This window comes from Pezoporus flaviventris, unplaced genomic scaffold (genome assembly GCF_033815535.1).
Source record: "Pezoporus flaviventris isolate CSIRO_AGI_PZ_B2104156 unplaced genomic scaffold, CSIRO_AGI_Pfla_v1 ptg000002l, whole genome shotgun sequence".
Lineage (NCBI taxonomy): Eukaryota > Metazoa > Chordata > Aves > Psittaciformes > Psittacidae > Pezoporus > Pezoporus flaviventris.
Window position 1 is genome coordinate 9,976,969 of NW_026892550.1, and position 15,087 is coordinate 9,992,055.

The following is a 15,087-nucleotide window of genomic DNA, read 5'->3' on the forward strand; positions in this document are numbered from 1 at the left end:
GTGTTCAGAATTATATGGGTCATTACTTCTGTCCACCCAGAACAATTTATCGCATTCAGAAAACAGTCTGCTTTTGAGAGTAGTGCTGTTATTGATGTTTTACTCCATATCAGTTTGAAAGAAGATTGATAGGTCCTACCGTTTCTGTCATATGAATACTCACCCTGTCTGAACAGATCAGAAGGATCTCAGTAGATCACAGCAAAGATGGAAGCTGCTCAGGCATTAATGCATGATGCATATAGCCATAATATTTATTTATGCTTTTGTTATTATGCAGGCTGAAGTTGGTGCTTTTTAAAACAATGGTAAAATGTGTTATGACTTCACTGAAGGCAGGACTGGAGTATGTTTACCTCTTTTTGCATACTATTTTTTCAGTGAAATAGTATTTTCTGAGCTCTGTGGCAACAGCTCTGTTGTAGCTACCTGTGGTTTTTAAATTGGTTTGCTGAAGATCACTGATTTATCAGGTTTCAAACTTTCTGCAATCAAAGCAGAGATTCTCAGTCTCTTAAATACAGGATTTTTCAAATGTTTTTTAAACAGATTAATTTAGGAATTGAGATACCTTTACTCTCTTTATGTTGCTGTGGAGAGTTTAAGGAATTTGATGTGAAACTGCTGCCAAATCAAGTGCTTACATATTTTTTCTGAAGAGTTACTGGTCTCTTAGGTCAATTTTTTTCCAGTTTGTTTTTTTTCTCTTTTTTGGCTACATATCATAAGAATCCTATTTCTGGTTTTGTCAGCATTCTGAGTTTTTCTGGAAGTCTTAAATTAACCTGTGACTCATTCATGTGAAAGCATCCTTAGAGAATTGTCATTTACCTTTCTTAGCAATTTTATTTACTGACAAGATTTCTTGTAGTATCTGTAGGCTCATGTTGGAGTTACACTGAGTTTATGCTCAGCTGTGTAAGCGTCACTGGACAAATGAATGAACTCCCCCAGTTGAGAGCTGGCTGCAGGCTGGTGCAGCTGCTGGTGTAGCACAGAGAATCTTTAGACCTCTTCTAACACAGGGTCATGCACCCAGCCTGGCAGGGCAGAGAGCAGGGGAAAACAACACACCCTGCTCCAGCTCAGGAAAGCTGAAGAACTAGGTTTTGGGCAGTTGGTGGCCGTTCAGACTTCATGCCATTATCTCTGCTTCTGCTTTAGCAGTTTGTCTCCTGCAAATGTTTGTCTGGTTGTAATGCAACCTATGTAAATTCCTGCCTTGAAGTGTTTCCAGTCTCTATTGTCACGGGACGCAGTGGGAGAGGATGGAAAGTGGAGGAGAGAAAAAAGGAGGGAGAGGCTGAAGGGAGGAAACCACAGCACTGCACACAGGGTCCACATTGTCATGGTACTTCAAACCAAACCCAACCCAACCAAACCAAAAATAATCAAAAAACCTAAGCCAACAACAACATCAAAACAACCAAAAAAAACAGGAAAAAAAACCCAAACACAAAACCCAAAACACAGCCTAAATTACTGATACTGTATTACTAATCCCTCAGTAAATGGATGATTTAGGAAACAAACCACATCTGCAGCTGAAGACCCTTGATGCCCATTGTACTTCAGTTGGCTTTCATTGCTTATCCCTGCCTGACCGTCTCACCAGCTTCACTTCTCTGAAGTATGACAAGGCGACATGGACCTTAACACTTCTTTCCTCATTGCAGCTGTCCCACTGCCACTGTGCCCATGGGTGCAGGAGATGTGCTACTTTGGCTCAGGTGGTAGCAGTGGCTGCCACCGACTGGGGGTGGTTGTGTGTTTGTCTCTCCTTCCCTGGCTGCCTTCCTCTCTGCAGCAGGAGTTGGTGCAGCTGCTGTGCCAGGGTGCTCTGAGTCACTGCTGCAGCAAGGCATCCAGGACACTGGAGAGAAACCATCCACAAATGACCCTAAGCTACATGCTTTTTGGAAGCGTTGTGTATCATGAAGGGATGCTTTGGCCGAAACTGCTACCACAGGACTCCAGTCTCCTCTGGATGCTGTTGTAATATGTATGCTACTAATTGGCTATCGTTTGAAGATGAGAGCTAAGTCTTCTGAAAGACAGGTTTTCCTGTTTTGGTGAGGAAATGTCACCGAAGGGGAGTTTGCTTGATGTTTCTCTCCTCTGTAGACTTCACAGAGTTGTTTCACAGTAGTTTATTATCTCTGTGAACTCTGAGTTTGTTTGTGTCTCTGTGTCTGAAAGCTTAGTTCATTTTAGGACTGTTAAATTCAGGAGCTATTAATTTTCCTATTCAAAAATTCTCTCTGCAAGCCTCTAATTTGAATAATAGAACTTAAAGACACAATTATTTTGTAGTTCATGAGAGGTTTCCTTTTTTGTGGTGTATTTTTTTTTTTAATTAACTATAGCTGTATCTTTCCTGACCTTAGCTGCTTTCCTGTATTCTTTTATTAGGTCTGTGAAGGACATCAGATGCTCAGGCATTCTCTTTGCTTCTGTTTTTGGCATCTGGGATTCTCCCCTCCCAGATCTTCTCTGACAGATCTGTAAATCCTTTTCCTCTTCAAGTGAGTGAAATATCTTTACAGTTGCTGTTTGCAGTTTCATTTTCTACATGTCTGTTCACCTTTCCTCTCCCCGTACTTTTGTACCACATAACTTCTGTACTGTCCTCAGCCTTTCTCTGTCTGCTTTGCCCAACAGAAGCTTTCATCTTTTTCATCAATAGTTTGCCATCTGCTGCCTGTACTTCATTGACTTATATTTCTATTGTGCTGAATTTGTTCAGGGAGAGATGCAAGACCTTTTAAACATGAATTGCTGTAACAAGCAGAGTGCAGAGCATTTAAAGCAACTTATTAGATCTACTGTGGTTTGAGGAGGCACAGTGTCAGGTTAGGATTTTTTTTTCCAGGTGTCACAAAACATTGCACATTTAATCTAGATGATTGTAAGCATTGTTCTTCTGGTGAACTTATGTCTGAAAGCATTTGGTTTATTATATGTCCAGGGTTGCAGTTTGTACTGACTGCTGGTGCTCCAAGACTGTATTGATGCAGCTTGTTAAGGCTGCCCTCAACCTCTCATTTGGAGTAAAAACCTGAAGCAAGGTTCCTGGAGGATGTGATGAGCTTGTCTCACTCCACTGGCTGCTGGGTGGAGAAGGCAGAACAGAAGCAAAGCACATCATGTGGAAGGTAGATTTATAGTTTTTGCAGACACAACCTTTCTTCAGCTGAGAAAAGGTAATGGTCTGGCTGCTGTCCTCCAGGATGTGACCTGGGAGAGCTGTAATTACTTTTTCTCCCTGCTACAACCCTTGGATTGGTGGAACAGTTCACATGCTGCTTCTGCTTCATTGCCTTCTTCACAGATGTGCTGAGCGTGGGATTTGCAGATTGAATACACCTCAGATCTTAACAGCCTCATCACTCACTTGCTGACACATCAGCATCAGTTGAACTGCACCTATTGCTCCTTCTGTATTTGGCATCATGATCTTGGGGAGTGGAGTTAATTTGGTACCATATTTCTCTCTATGGGTGAGAAAGAACATGGCAATCTTGTTCAACATGAAATCAGGTCTAGTCTGTAATGACTTGCAGGGAATAGCAAGATGGTGTGGGAAGCCTGAGGTAAAGATAACAATAGGAAATGTGATGGTATTTGGTTTTGGCTTTCATTCTTGGGATCACTACTGAGGAAGACTGGAAAAGTAACAATCAGGGGGGTGGGTGAGGAATGGCTTAATCTCTTTTCAAAGCATGCTGAAAAATATCCTGCATGCGTGATAAGAAATAAATGTTGTGTTACAAGCTATGTATCAACATGGTGGAACTGGAGACTGGAGAAAGATGAGGAATTCAGCCTTTCACACCTCAGTAAGAAAAGGTTTGTAGTTGCTGTGACCACGATCAATCAGTGCACGCATGAAGAACAGAAAAATAATGACTAAGGAGCTTGTTATTCTAGCAAACAAAGAGAGCTAGAAGTTGGAACTATTCAAATTCAAGCTGAGGATAAGATGACCATTTTTAGGTCTTAAAAGAATTACCAAGTGGAACAATTAATTAAAGTGTTGTTTAGTTCTCTATTAGGGGATGCTTGAAAACCAAGATGAGATGTTTCTTACAAAAGATATACTTCAATTAAATCAGAGCTACTAGACTTGAAGCAGGAATTTAAATAGTAAAACAAACCCAGAGGCTTGGTTTTTACAGGCTAATAATGAATTAGTGAATCTATGAAAGGGAGCCTGCTACCACTGCCTGACAGTTGTTAGAGGAACGTTCATAAAGCATAAAAGCTCCTTTTTCCAGATCCCTGTTTTTAAGTGCATTTGCACAGAACTGAAACACTTTTGAAGTTAGTTGTAACAAGTAAACAGCTTAGTACTAACTGGCTATGCCAGCAAAAGGCCTAGAACTTCTGTAAACAAAAAGACTTAAAAGAAAATACACATCTGCACCACCCATTTGAAGTGGTTGTTGTGCTGTTTCAGGATCCTGTTCCCTTGATCCTGCCATCATCACCTGTCTTATGTGGCTGCCCCACTGTCCTGGAGCAAGAGGGACTCTCCCAAAGAAGAGATCAGCGCTCTGGGGGACTTGACCATGAATATAGTTGAAGGCCACCCAAGAAGGCTGTGTACCTGCAGGTGCACAGAGGAGCTGGAGTGTTTTGTTGTCTTGGGATATTACAGAAAATAATAACTCAGAAGATCTTCAAATTACTGCAAAGAATGCTTCAGGCACACAGTATTTCAAACGCAGGGATCTGGCCTCATGCAGCAATGATTCCTGCATCTGTATGGGATGAAGAGCCAGGGGAAATGGGGAAGGATTTGCAGCTGCAACCAGACAGACCTGCAGCAGATCACCAAGACAAGTGTGGCCTTTGCCAGTGCATTTCAAGGGTTTTGAGAGACTGCAACAGAAAAAGCTAATGTCTCTTAGATACTTCAGGTATTTGAGTCAGTGTAAAAAAAACAAGTTAATTCTATCCTATTGATTTCTAAATGGAGACAATAGATTTCTTGTGCTTGACTGAGAGGCAGTGATGGTAATATATCACTGATTTACTTAAACTTTATTTGCTTCATAAGGAGAGTTTGACTAAAAGGTGAGGTTTTTATAGATTTGCATGCTTCAAGATAATCCATTCTGAATGTACTGTCATTCTGCTGCCTTGCAAATCTTGCCAACATCTTTGCTATGGAGTTGAAATTTATTCTAAGATTTGACTGTGTAACAGAACAAACCAATAATTTACCTTAACTGAAAAAGAATGGATTTAAGCTCTTAAAAGTGTACTTTGTAGGACACAAATTTATTCCTGTATACTTAATCCACACAGAAGCATATAGTGCTGTGTGTTCATGTAAATTGTGATGCCAGGGTAAAATCCACCTAGTTTTCCAGTGCTGAATTGAGTGCAGAATAGGCACAGCTATAAAATTTACAGTAGTTACATTGTATATGAAATAAGAATAATTATGATTACAATTTAATTAAAGATAAATGAGAATGTATTCATATGGAACATGCTGTTTATTGCATTTTGTAAAAACCTGTCCGGATTTAATCTCTTCTAGAACTCTGTTAATGAGAGAAAGAGATCACCTATTTTAATTTATTTGTATCAGCACATAATCAAAACACTCCTCTTCCCAGCAGGCAAGGGAATACACCAGTGCAGAACACAAGGCATTGCTGCATCAATGTAGATGGGTCAGTGAGTTTAGAACTTTTTTACATAGTCAGTGAAATCTGTAGTCTATTCAGATACTTACCTCCTCTACTTCCCAGCAGGGGTGTGGTGGTTTTAAGTTTGTTTGGTTTGATTTGGTTTCTTTCTGGGAGGTTATTGTTTGCTTTTTGCTGAGGGAATGTTTTGAATTTAAAGAAAACAGAAATGCAGGAATGGACATATTTCCTTAAAGTTGCTGTAGTAGAAATTGGCTCACTGTGCTTTTTAATGAATCATTAAAATCATGATTAGTAAGCTCATATGCTGTGAGTGATATTCCTGCACTTCTGTGACTGTCATTCGATTACCCAGTATTGAATGAATCTAGATATGGTTGTTTTCTGAAAGAAATCTCCTATAATCTGCAATTTCAAACAGTTCTGATTACCTTTCTACAGCTTGGAGGTTGCCAGCCTGACACGGGCAGATGCCGATCTGGAGGCATATCGAACGCAGATATGCAAAGAAGTGATTGCTATGATGATGAAGAACATGGTCTTAAGTCACAGCCTCTTTCCTCATGTGGAGAAGAAGATGAGTTCAATTTTCAAAAAGCAGTTTCTTGCAATGGAGAAGGAGATTCAAGAGGAATATGAAAGGAAGATGGTGGCTTTAACAGCTGAGTGTAATCTAGAAACCAGAAAGAAAATGGAGGCTCAGTGCCAAAAAGCTAGAGCTGTAAATGAAGAGGCTGAGGAATTAATGAAGAAAATGAATGAAAAGGTGAACCTGCTACAAAATCAAACGTTTTGCATGATGCATAGTTTTATATAGATGGTTTCTCTTTTAGACTAGAGTGGCTGAGTTGTCCTCTTCTAAGAAAAAAGAGGAAAACTGTGCAATTTAAATGTGTTCAAACATTCAGATGCCATAATTAGGGTAGTTGTTATTGAGAAACTGTTTTTTACTTAACCAGAAAACGAATGTATCTCAAGAGCATCTGTGACACCTGAAAACAAAAGAGTGTAATTACCATGATCTTTCTATAGTCACTTGAACCCTTACGAAGTGGTGTATTTTTATTTACTGTATTTTACTGCAATGGTTTCTAAGAACTCCAGCCAGACACTGTATATAGTACTTTGCACATTCGGAGCAGAACTCTCTCCATCATAAACCTTCCAATCTAGATAAAAAGCCTCCAATATTTATATTCTTACTTTGAAGAAAATGAGAATGTAAGTGCAACCAAAGGCTGATTTCCTTCAACCTGAAGGCAAGCAAAACCATTTGTATTTTAGGCAGAGCAAGAAGTGGAGTTCTGTTGGAAATAGCTTCTAGATAACAGTGAGATAAATAATTTAAGGCAGAGTATGATTCTTAGCAAGATTAGAGTCTCTCTTTAAGTAAAAGCTTAGTGCTTTTATGTGTCACTTGCACTCGAGATTTCTCTCTGAAGGGGTAAGGGTCATTGCTCAGGGTTGTAGGTAGTCTGTGTGGAAATAGAGCTGTACGGATACATGAGTATTATGAGTATAATCCCTTAGATCAGTATATTGCTTACTTCTGTGTGCTCTGTTTGCAGACAGTACTTAAATTTTTGGCCTTCTGTTTTGATTTAGTTTCTTTTAAGCAGTGGTTTTATTTGCATATCATAATTGTTAGGACCTCTATGACAATTCATGATTGAAGTTTTGACAAAAGATTTTTGCTGAGTATGTTGAAGCTCTCAGGAAGTACTTTGCTTTATAAGGCTGCTGCATGGACAGGGTTGATGGTGCAAGGCTAGTGACCCAGTTGAATTTCTTTGACATTTCCAGGTGAATTTTAACTTCTGACTCTAGAGAGCTTTCAAGTAGGATATGAGCATAGAAAAGTCAGAAGAGACAGCAAGGAAAGGATAGTCATGTACATCTTTTTAAGGATGAGGTAAATTGTATTCTGCAGAAGTCCTTTTCCTTCTGTTGATTATAGAAGGAACTTAGATGTCTAACACCTTGCTGAGATTATAGAATCCTAGAATAGTTTCAGTTGGAAGGGACTTTAATTATCAAGTTCCAGTCCCTCTGCCATGGGCAGGGACAACTTCTACTAGACCAGGTTGCTTAAAACTGCATCCAGCCTAGCTTTGAACACTTCCTGATAAATCCTTTGAACACTACCTGATAAAGTCTGCAGAGAAGGGACTGACTATGGAAACTCACAATAAATACTTTCTGAGCAAAGTGGCTTTTGTTTTGCACAAAATACACTGGTATTGGTTCAGTCCCAATTCAGTTCCAGTGTTTTATATTGGAAATCCTGTATGGTAGGAATTAAAGAATTGACGCCAGTCCAATACTTTTCCTGATGTATTTATCTTATACTGTTGTCTTGCTGTTCACTTTCCTGTCTGTGAAAGGACCTGGGTTTGTACTTGCCAGGGAAAGCTGTCTAAAAGGACATACCAGAGCACTAGGCTTGGCCCAGCGGTCATGGCAGTGGGTGTATTATCATCCAAGAGATAGCAGTGAAAAACAGCTGGAGCAATAACCTCCTCCCCTCTCAGCCAGAACACAGAGTGTGTATATTCCCTGCCTTTTTGATTAATTATTTGCTGTCTCCAGTGTGTTTCTTGGGAATGAGGGGTGAGGTGCAGAGGACAGTTGTCCCCAGATAAATAGCATTAAATTTAGAGCAAGACTAACACAGCTACCATTAGGTAGCTCTGCTGGCATAAGCAGCATCCTTTGCTCTGTGGAACATGTGCATTTTGATTCTGTAATGAGTTTATACCATCTGAGATTAAAACTATGAATGTGTAAGTATTACTGGAGAATTGCAAGAAAGTATTTATTGCAAAGAAGCTTTTAAATTAATTGCCATTTAATTATACTCCATTGTTGTAACTCTAACATGATGCTCTTGCATTAATCTGTAGAAATCAATAGATAAAGTAGGTCATCAATAGGAAGAACTTTTAGAGATTTGTCATAGAATATTTTTTTCTAATTTGTACTGTTTTTAAATTGTATGCTTATTCTTGCATCATTGTTCTGACTTATTTGAGTCTATTCAGTTTTAATAGGATTTCAGGATTGATGAAACCTAAGAAATTGATTTCATGTATATAGTCTTTATATTGAATTTCATGCCGTTTTGTATAATTTATTTTAAATAATGCTTCCAAATTTTAAAAATACTTCATTATGCCTTTCAGCCATTATCTGGATTAGAGATTGACAGCTGTACAACCTCTGTCATTCCAAACAGATGAAAACCATGCATTAGTATAGCCTTCATTTATAATAATTAGCATTAGCCTTCATTTAAGCCTGAAGTTATGGTAATCAGGGTATGAGTAAAATATGTATTAGCTGGTAGCACTAATAATTTAAAATATGTTGAATACTGAAAATCACTTTGGATCTATTTATTTCTCTCTTCTCTGCAGCCTGCTGTAGAATACAGAAGTCTTCTGGATAGACTTCACACACTGGAGCAGGACCATGTGAAGAGGCTCCTTCTGGTAAAGCAGGAGGAATATTTTGCAAAGGCTTATAGAGAGCTGGCTGTTTGCCAGAGAAAGGAGCTCCATAATATCTTTTTTACACAGATAACAAATGCTACTTTCAAGGGAGAACTGAAGTTGGAAGCAGCTAAAACGTTAGTGGAAGGTTACTCTAAAATACAGGTAATAGGATAATTCCATTCCTAACCTAATGACAGAATACAAACACACAGTAATTTTTGAGAAGTGTTTCAGAAAATATATTTCAGGGTGAATTTTATCACTTTTATAGCTGATTTTTTTTAGGAAGAATATTAAAATGTATAATGCAATTATTATACACATCTAGAAATCTATATAACTGTACATTGATGCATGTGAAAAACATTTTTCTAAACCAGTGAGTTATACATGGTTGCCACAACAGTATGTGCTTGGTGCTGACTTCTGTTTTCATGGGTAATATTTCCTAAGCATGTGGGCCACTGTCAGAGGTAGAGCACTTGTGCAAAAGACACTTGAGCAGCCAGCAGAAGACAGAGCAAGTAAAAGAAGTTTTCACAGTGTTTCAGCTGCTCAGGCATGGGTCACCTAAGTGTCAGACTTTGTCTTGGCTAGCTGATGCTGGAAGAATACCTGCTGTAGAGCATTGTGTGCGTACCGCTGGTATCTGCCAGACTCATCTGTATGTATCTAAACCTTTGCTGTTCCCATCTGTTGGAAGGAGGAAATTTCTAAGCCAGCCTGTGTTCAGCAGGCTTGGCTTTTGCTGCTCTTATACTAGACACACGTGAAAAGCTTTTTCTTGGCTTTGAAGTCAGTTTAAACACCTTTGAAAATGTTACCCTTTATTTAGTCATAAAACGCATTGTAAAGAAAAAAAGGAATTTAAAAAAAAGAGACATGGTGCCGCTTACTGCTGTTACTGAACACATGCTCTCTTCACGTCTCAGTTGAAGACTGTTTAGCCTGTGGATAACTTTAAGCAGGAACAGTTCTACTAACGCTGGAAGGCTGCATGTGTATTTAATTGTGGGTACCTGATCAAATGACCTGTTAAATCAGGGCTCTTGGGAGGTGCACTGACTATTCAAGAGAGTACACACAGTACTGAGATATTCAGGCCAGAAGCTCAGCACATTATTATTTATTTTGTTTTGTTAAAATCACTGTAGTAATTTGACGTGTTCATTAGAGACAAGCTGATATAAGTTTATTGCTTTTCACTTCTAAGAGCTTTTTAACTTTACCATGTTAACGAATAAATCTGGTCTGTTACCCACAGGTATTGGCTGAAATTTACATCTAATAGAATACATTTGTTCACAATCTTTCCTGTAGGGAGACATTGAAGAGCTAATGGATTTTTTGCAAGCTAGCAAGAAATATCATCTGAGTAGAAGATTTGCTTACAGAGAGTATCTCATAAGTAAGATACGGTTAAGGGATTCTCAAGCATCTGCTCTTATAAATGCAGCAGCAGCCCAGATACCAAGTCTCATTAATAAGATGGAAAGGTAAATATCTCAATTGTTTTCTTGGCAGCCATTTGCCTATATTATGTCACAGGCAATAAAATACTCTTCAAAAGTCTTTTTGTTTGTGTTACCTAGCAGGAAAGGTGCATAAAAGTGTTATCCTTTAAGTTAATTCTTAGAAAATATTTTGTAACTGATGACTTAGTTAATATCCCAGCAGACATTAAGGTGAAAGGTGAGGCTTTCTTGTCTGTGTCTACTTCGTACAACACAGAGATGAATTGCTGGGAACCGTGTAATTCTAAATTCAGCAGGAAGCAGACTCGTGTGAGATTCTCAGTATCTTTGTACATCCATTATTCATGTAAATGGTCCACAGTCATTTTAGATGTCCTACCAGAGAACACTGCAACATGTACTAGTTAAGAGCAGTTGTCTGGTTTCTTTACATATGAGTATGTGAATTTAAAGAGTAAAGAACAATTCTGGTTCACCTATGATTGAATGTGTTTGAGGAACTGGATATGTGGTCTCAAACTGGAAAGCATGAATGTTTTCTAAAGTAATTTGGCTACACTTATGAATAGCATAACTGGGGAGGATCTTGAGTAGCTGTCGTGGTTTAAACCCAGTCAGGTAATTCGTTCGCTCACTTCCCCCCCTTTCTTGCCCTCCCCCTGCTCCCGGAGGGACGGAGAGGAGAATCGAAAAGAATGCAACTCCCACGGGTTGAGATAAGAACAGTTTAGTAACTAAGGTATAACACAGATCACTATTGCTACCACCAATAATAACAACGATAAAGGAAATAACAAGGGAAGAGAATACAACACCTCAGCACCACCCGACATAACTTGCCCCCCTCAGCCCGACCAAGCACCGACCGATACCTCCTCCAACCCTGCCGACTCCTAGCCCTTCCGGCTAACTCCCCGTTACATCCTGGGCATGACGTGCTGTGGTATGGAAAACCTCTTTGGTCAGTTTGGGTCAGGTGTCCTGTCTCTGCTTCCTCCTGGCTTCCCCTCCTCCCTGGCAGAGCATGAGGCTCACAAAGTCCTTGGCCAAACCAAAACATCCTTGTTATCAGCTCTGTTCCCGAGCTGAAAGTCAAAACACTGCACTGCACCAGCTACCAAGAAGGAGAAAAAATGACTGCTACTGCTGAACCCAGGACAGTAGCAAAGACCACACATGGCAGTGTGGATTACTGAGAGAGATCTCTTGCTGCTGCCCAGAGAATTGTGGTGTATCTTAAGTCTGTCATAAGGAGAGATTACTGAGAAGCATGCCAGTGCAGTAAAATACATTAGTGAGCAGGAAAACAATTTATCACTGCTGCTGTTAATCCCGTGCATGCAGGTTTATTTGTATATTTTAGATGTTTATATTGGTGTCAGTCACTAACAACATATGGAACATGCAGTAAGAGGACATGTGTAAATACCAGTCTTTACATTGTGTTTCTTTTCTCATAGTGTTGACTTACTTGAAAGGAATTTAATATTAGGGAGCAGGAAGACTGTTAAAAGCTACCAAAGACTGCGTCTGTTAATACAATAGTCATTTAACTGGGTTTTTTCTAACTTTTCCTTGCTGATCTTTTTCATTTTCCTCTGTGCTGCCTCTTTGGAATCACACCCTAAGATTAGCCTCAAGATTCATTGATCAGAGAGAGGTTCTTCCAGTATGCTTGCTCTGCTCTGCCTATTTTGCTGACATCTGCAGCTGTGTGGGTCAAAGACAAAAATAAGTCTTGTCATAAGAAATATAATTGAGACACATCTTTCACATAGAGTTCTGTTTCACTAGTTCATGCCTCTCTTTGGAATCGATAAAGAGAAATGGTCCGAGACATTTTCTCAAACGTTACAGTTATGTGAAAAGCCTTCATGAGAAACTGTCATGTGTATGACCACTGGATCCATGGATTAAATCATTGCAGTGAACACCAAGAATTTCTTAAGCTGGAAAAGCAGGTTTCATGTATTGTTTAGTACTTGCTATTGCACGTAACAGTCACAAAACAGATCAACTACAAAACAGAGAGGAAACATGTAGTATTAGTAATGCAAGACTTCATAGATCCCATCAAAAAAAATATACTAAGGCCCCTCTGCCCCCAAATCATGCTATACAAAAACTTCCAAAACCACCAATGTCATTACCAAAATGAAAAAATAATTCTTCCCTATTAAACTTCTCAGAGTATGCAATGGTCGTAATACTCTGTGGACAAAGGAAATGTGCCCATACTTGGAGACAGCATTTGGAGAGAAGTGATCTTATCTGGCTTTCTGGGACTAGAATTAGTTATTTTCATGTAACTTCCCACACCTGTTGTTGCAGGAATTCCTTTCAGGCAAATATTTGCCATAATGTTATGTTATTACTCATTCTTTAGATGTTGAGACTATAAAACTCCAAAATGTAGTATTTCAGATTATTTTCTAGGTTTTTGGTTTGGTTTGGTTTTTTTTTTTTCCTACAGGTATACTGAAATATCCAAGTATAGACCCCAAGAAAGGCTTGCATTTCAGTTTCTAATTATAAAAGATTGAGAGAATATTTACAAATAAGAGCATTAAAATTTGGGCAGTAACAGCAATACTTTAGCTTTGAATCTGCTTGTCTAAATATAGATACTGGTCTGTCTTAATCTGCTGCGTCCAGCTTTAATAGTGTGCTTTAAACTTACTGTTATAAATGGGATTTTGAAATGCAGAACTGTGTGTATGGATGTCGTGGTTTAAACCCAGTCAGGTAACTTGTTCACTCACTCCCAGTGAGTGGTGCCAAGCTGACAACAATCAAGGTCCGTGTTCGTCTCCCCCCCCTCCCTGCACCGGGGCTCTCCCCTTCCCCGCTCCCGGAGGAACGGGGAGGAGGATCGAGAGAGTGCAACTCCTACGGGTTGAGACAAGAACAGTCCAGCAACAAATCACCACCGCTACTATCAGCTAAAACAATGATAAGGGAAAATAACAAGGGAAGAGAATACGATACCACCGGCCAAGAAAACGAGTTCCACCCGGAAGCTCCTGTCCTTCTGGGTAACTCCCAGTTACCCCCCACCCCGGGCATGACGTGCTGTGGTATGGAATACCTCCCCGGCTAGCCCGGGTCAGGCGCCCCGTCTCTGCTTCCTCACAGCTTCCCCTCCTCCCTGGCAGAGCATGAGCCTCACAGAGTCCTTGGTCAGGGTAAACATCACTTAGCAACAACCGACAACATCGGCTTCACCAACTCTGTTCTCAAAACTAGAAGTCAAAACACAGCACTGCACCAGCTAACACAAAGGAAAAAACATGACTGCTACTGCTGAACCCAGGACAATGGAGAAGAGACACTAAGAAGAGATGTAGATTACATATACCACAGATAAAAAGTTTCAGGGATACATAAACCAGCAGATAAATGATGAGGGGAGAGGTCTTTTAAAAATGGAACTTAATAGGATATTTAAGATTTATCAGAGAGCAAGGCAATTTCAGGTTAAGATAAGATTCTGTGTGGTCAGAAATAAGTGTTATAAAAAGTAAAATAAACCAAAACCAATTCTAGGGAGAGTTTTTAAATGAAATAGAGCAGCCAGAATTTTCAAGCTGGGCTTTTAAATATAGTATTTAAATAAAATGACCCATTAGTCAGGACTGCTTGTGGGTATTCAGTGTCTTTTAAAAATCAAGTTTGTAGACTGCAGTGCCAAAAAGCAGGAAAGCAAGTTTTAAAATGTAATCCGTAATGATAGATTTCAGGGATGTCTACCTAGGTTCTTCATGGGCAATACCTGGGGCAGCATTCATCCTGGGTTGTTCCGGCAGTCAAGAGAGATTGAAATGCTCAATGTTTTTGAACTACAGCAGCTGTAACTGTTGCATTATTCTTTTGCCAGTACCTGCTTGTTCACAGGAACTTTCCTTCCTTCTTTGGTGCCTTAAAAACTGAATCTAGTTCTTGTGACTCACTAGGTACAAACAGCTCAAACTCCTATATAAATGTCTCCAAACATTTTAGTTTTTATAAGACCTCAAGAATATCTTGTGTATTGTGTTTTTAAAGTGGTCAGTCGACTTCCTTAAAAGGTCAAAGCAAAATGTCTCATACTGGGCTTGTTCTTCTGGATAGTCTCCCTTTATATGGACCTTGCTATAAGCAAAGAAGTTTTCTGAACAGTGTCCTGCTGCACTTTTCAGGAAGCTGGTGTTGGGAAAGTTAATTCCTCCAGCAGTAATGCATCAGTATAAAGTTATCTAATAAACTTTTAATACATTTTCTGCTCATAGTGCTTGCTATGTAGGGCATTTATTGCTCTGAAGTATTTGCATGAATTCTGATCTAGCAAGATATCAGTTCAGCAGGTGAAATTCTGAAGTAGCTGAAGTGGAGTAGCGTGGGCACTCCTACAGGTTCACTCTCTACAGTTTCTGTATAGTATTGTGATTGAACCTCCACATATATCCAGGTTGGTAC

The 15,087-nt window shown here is 39.4% G+C and overlaps 1 protein-coding gene across 8 annotated transcripts in view; it reads left to right on the top strand.

Annotated features, from left to right (window-relative positions):
• The window catches only part of EVC2 (EvC ciliary complex subunit 2), a 437,493-nt gene that overhangs the window by 29,714 nt on the left and 392,692 nt on the right, over nucleotides 1–15,087 (top strand). For 7 of the 8 annotated variants that reach the window (XR_009746147.1, XR_009746150.1, XM_061468980.1 and 4 more), the window contains 3 exons: nucleotides 6,105–6,429; nucleotides 9,080–9,319; nucleotides 10,478–10,653. The exons of the other annotated variant lie outside the window; for it this stretch is intronic. Coding sequence is in view for 5 of the 7 variants with exons in the window: in XM_061468980.1 (XP_061324964.1) it covers nucleotides 6,105–6,429; nucleotides 9,080–9,319; nucleotides 10,478–10,653 (741 nt within the window). In the remaining 2 variants the exon portion in view is untranslated. The remainder of the gene's footprint in view (nucleotides 1–6,104; nucleotides 6,430–9,079; nucleotides 9,320–10,477; nucleotides 10,654–15,087) is intronic. 8 annotated transcript variants of the gene reach the window in all.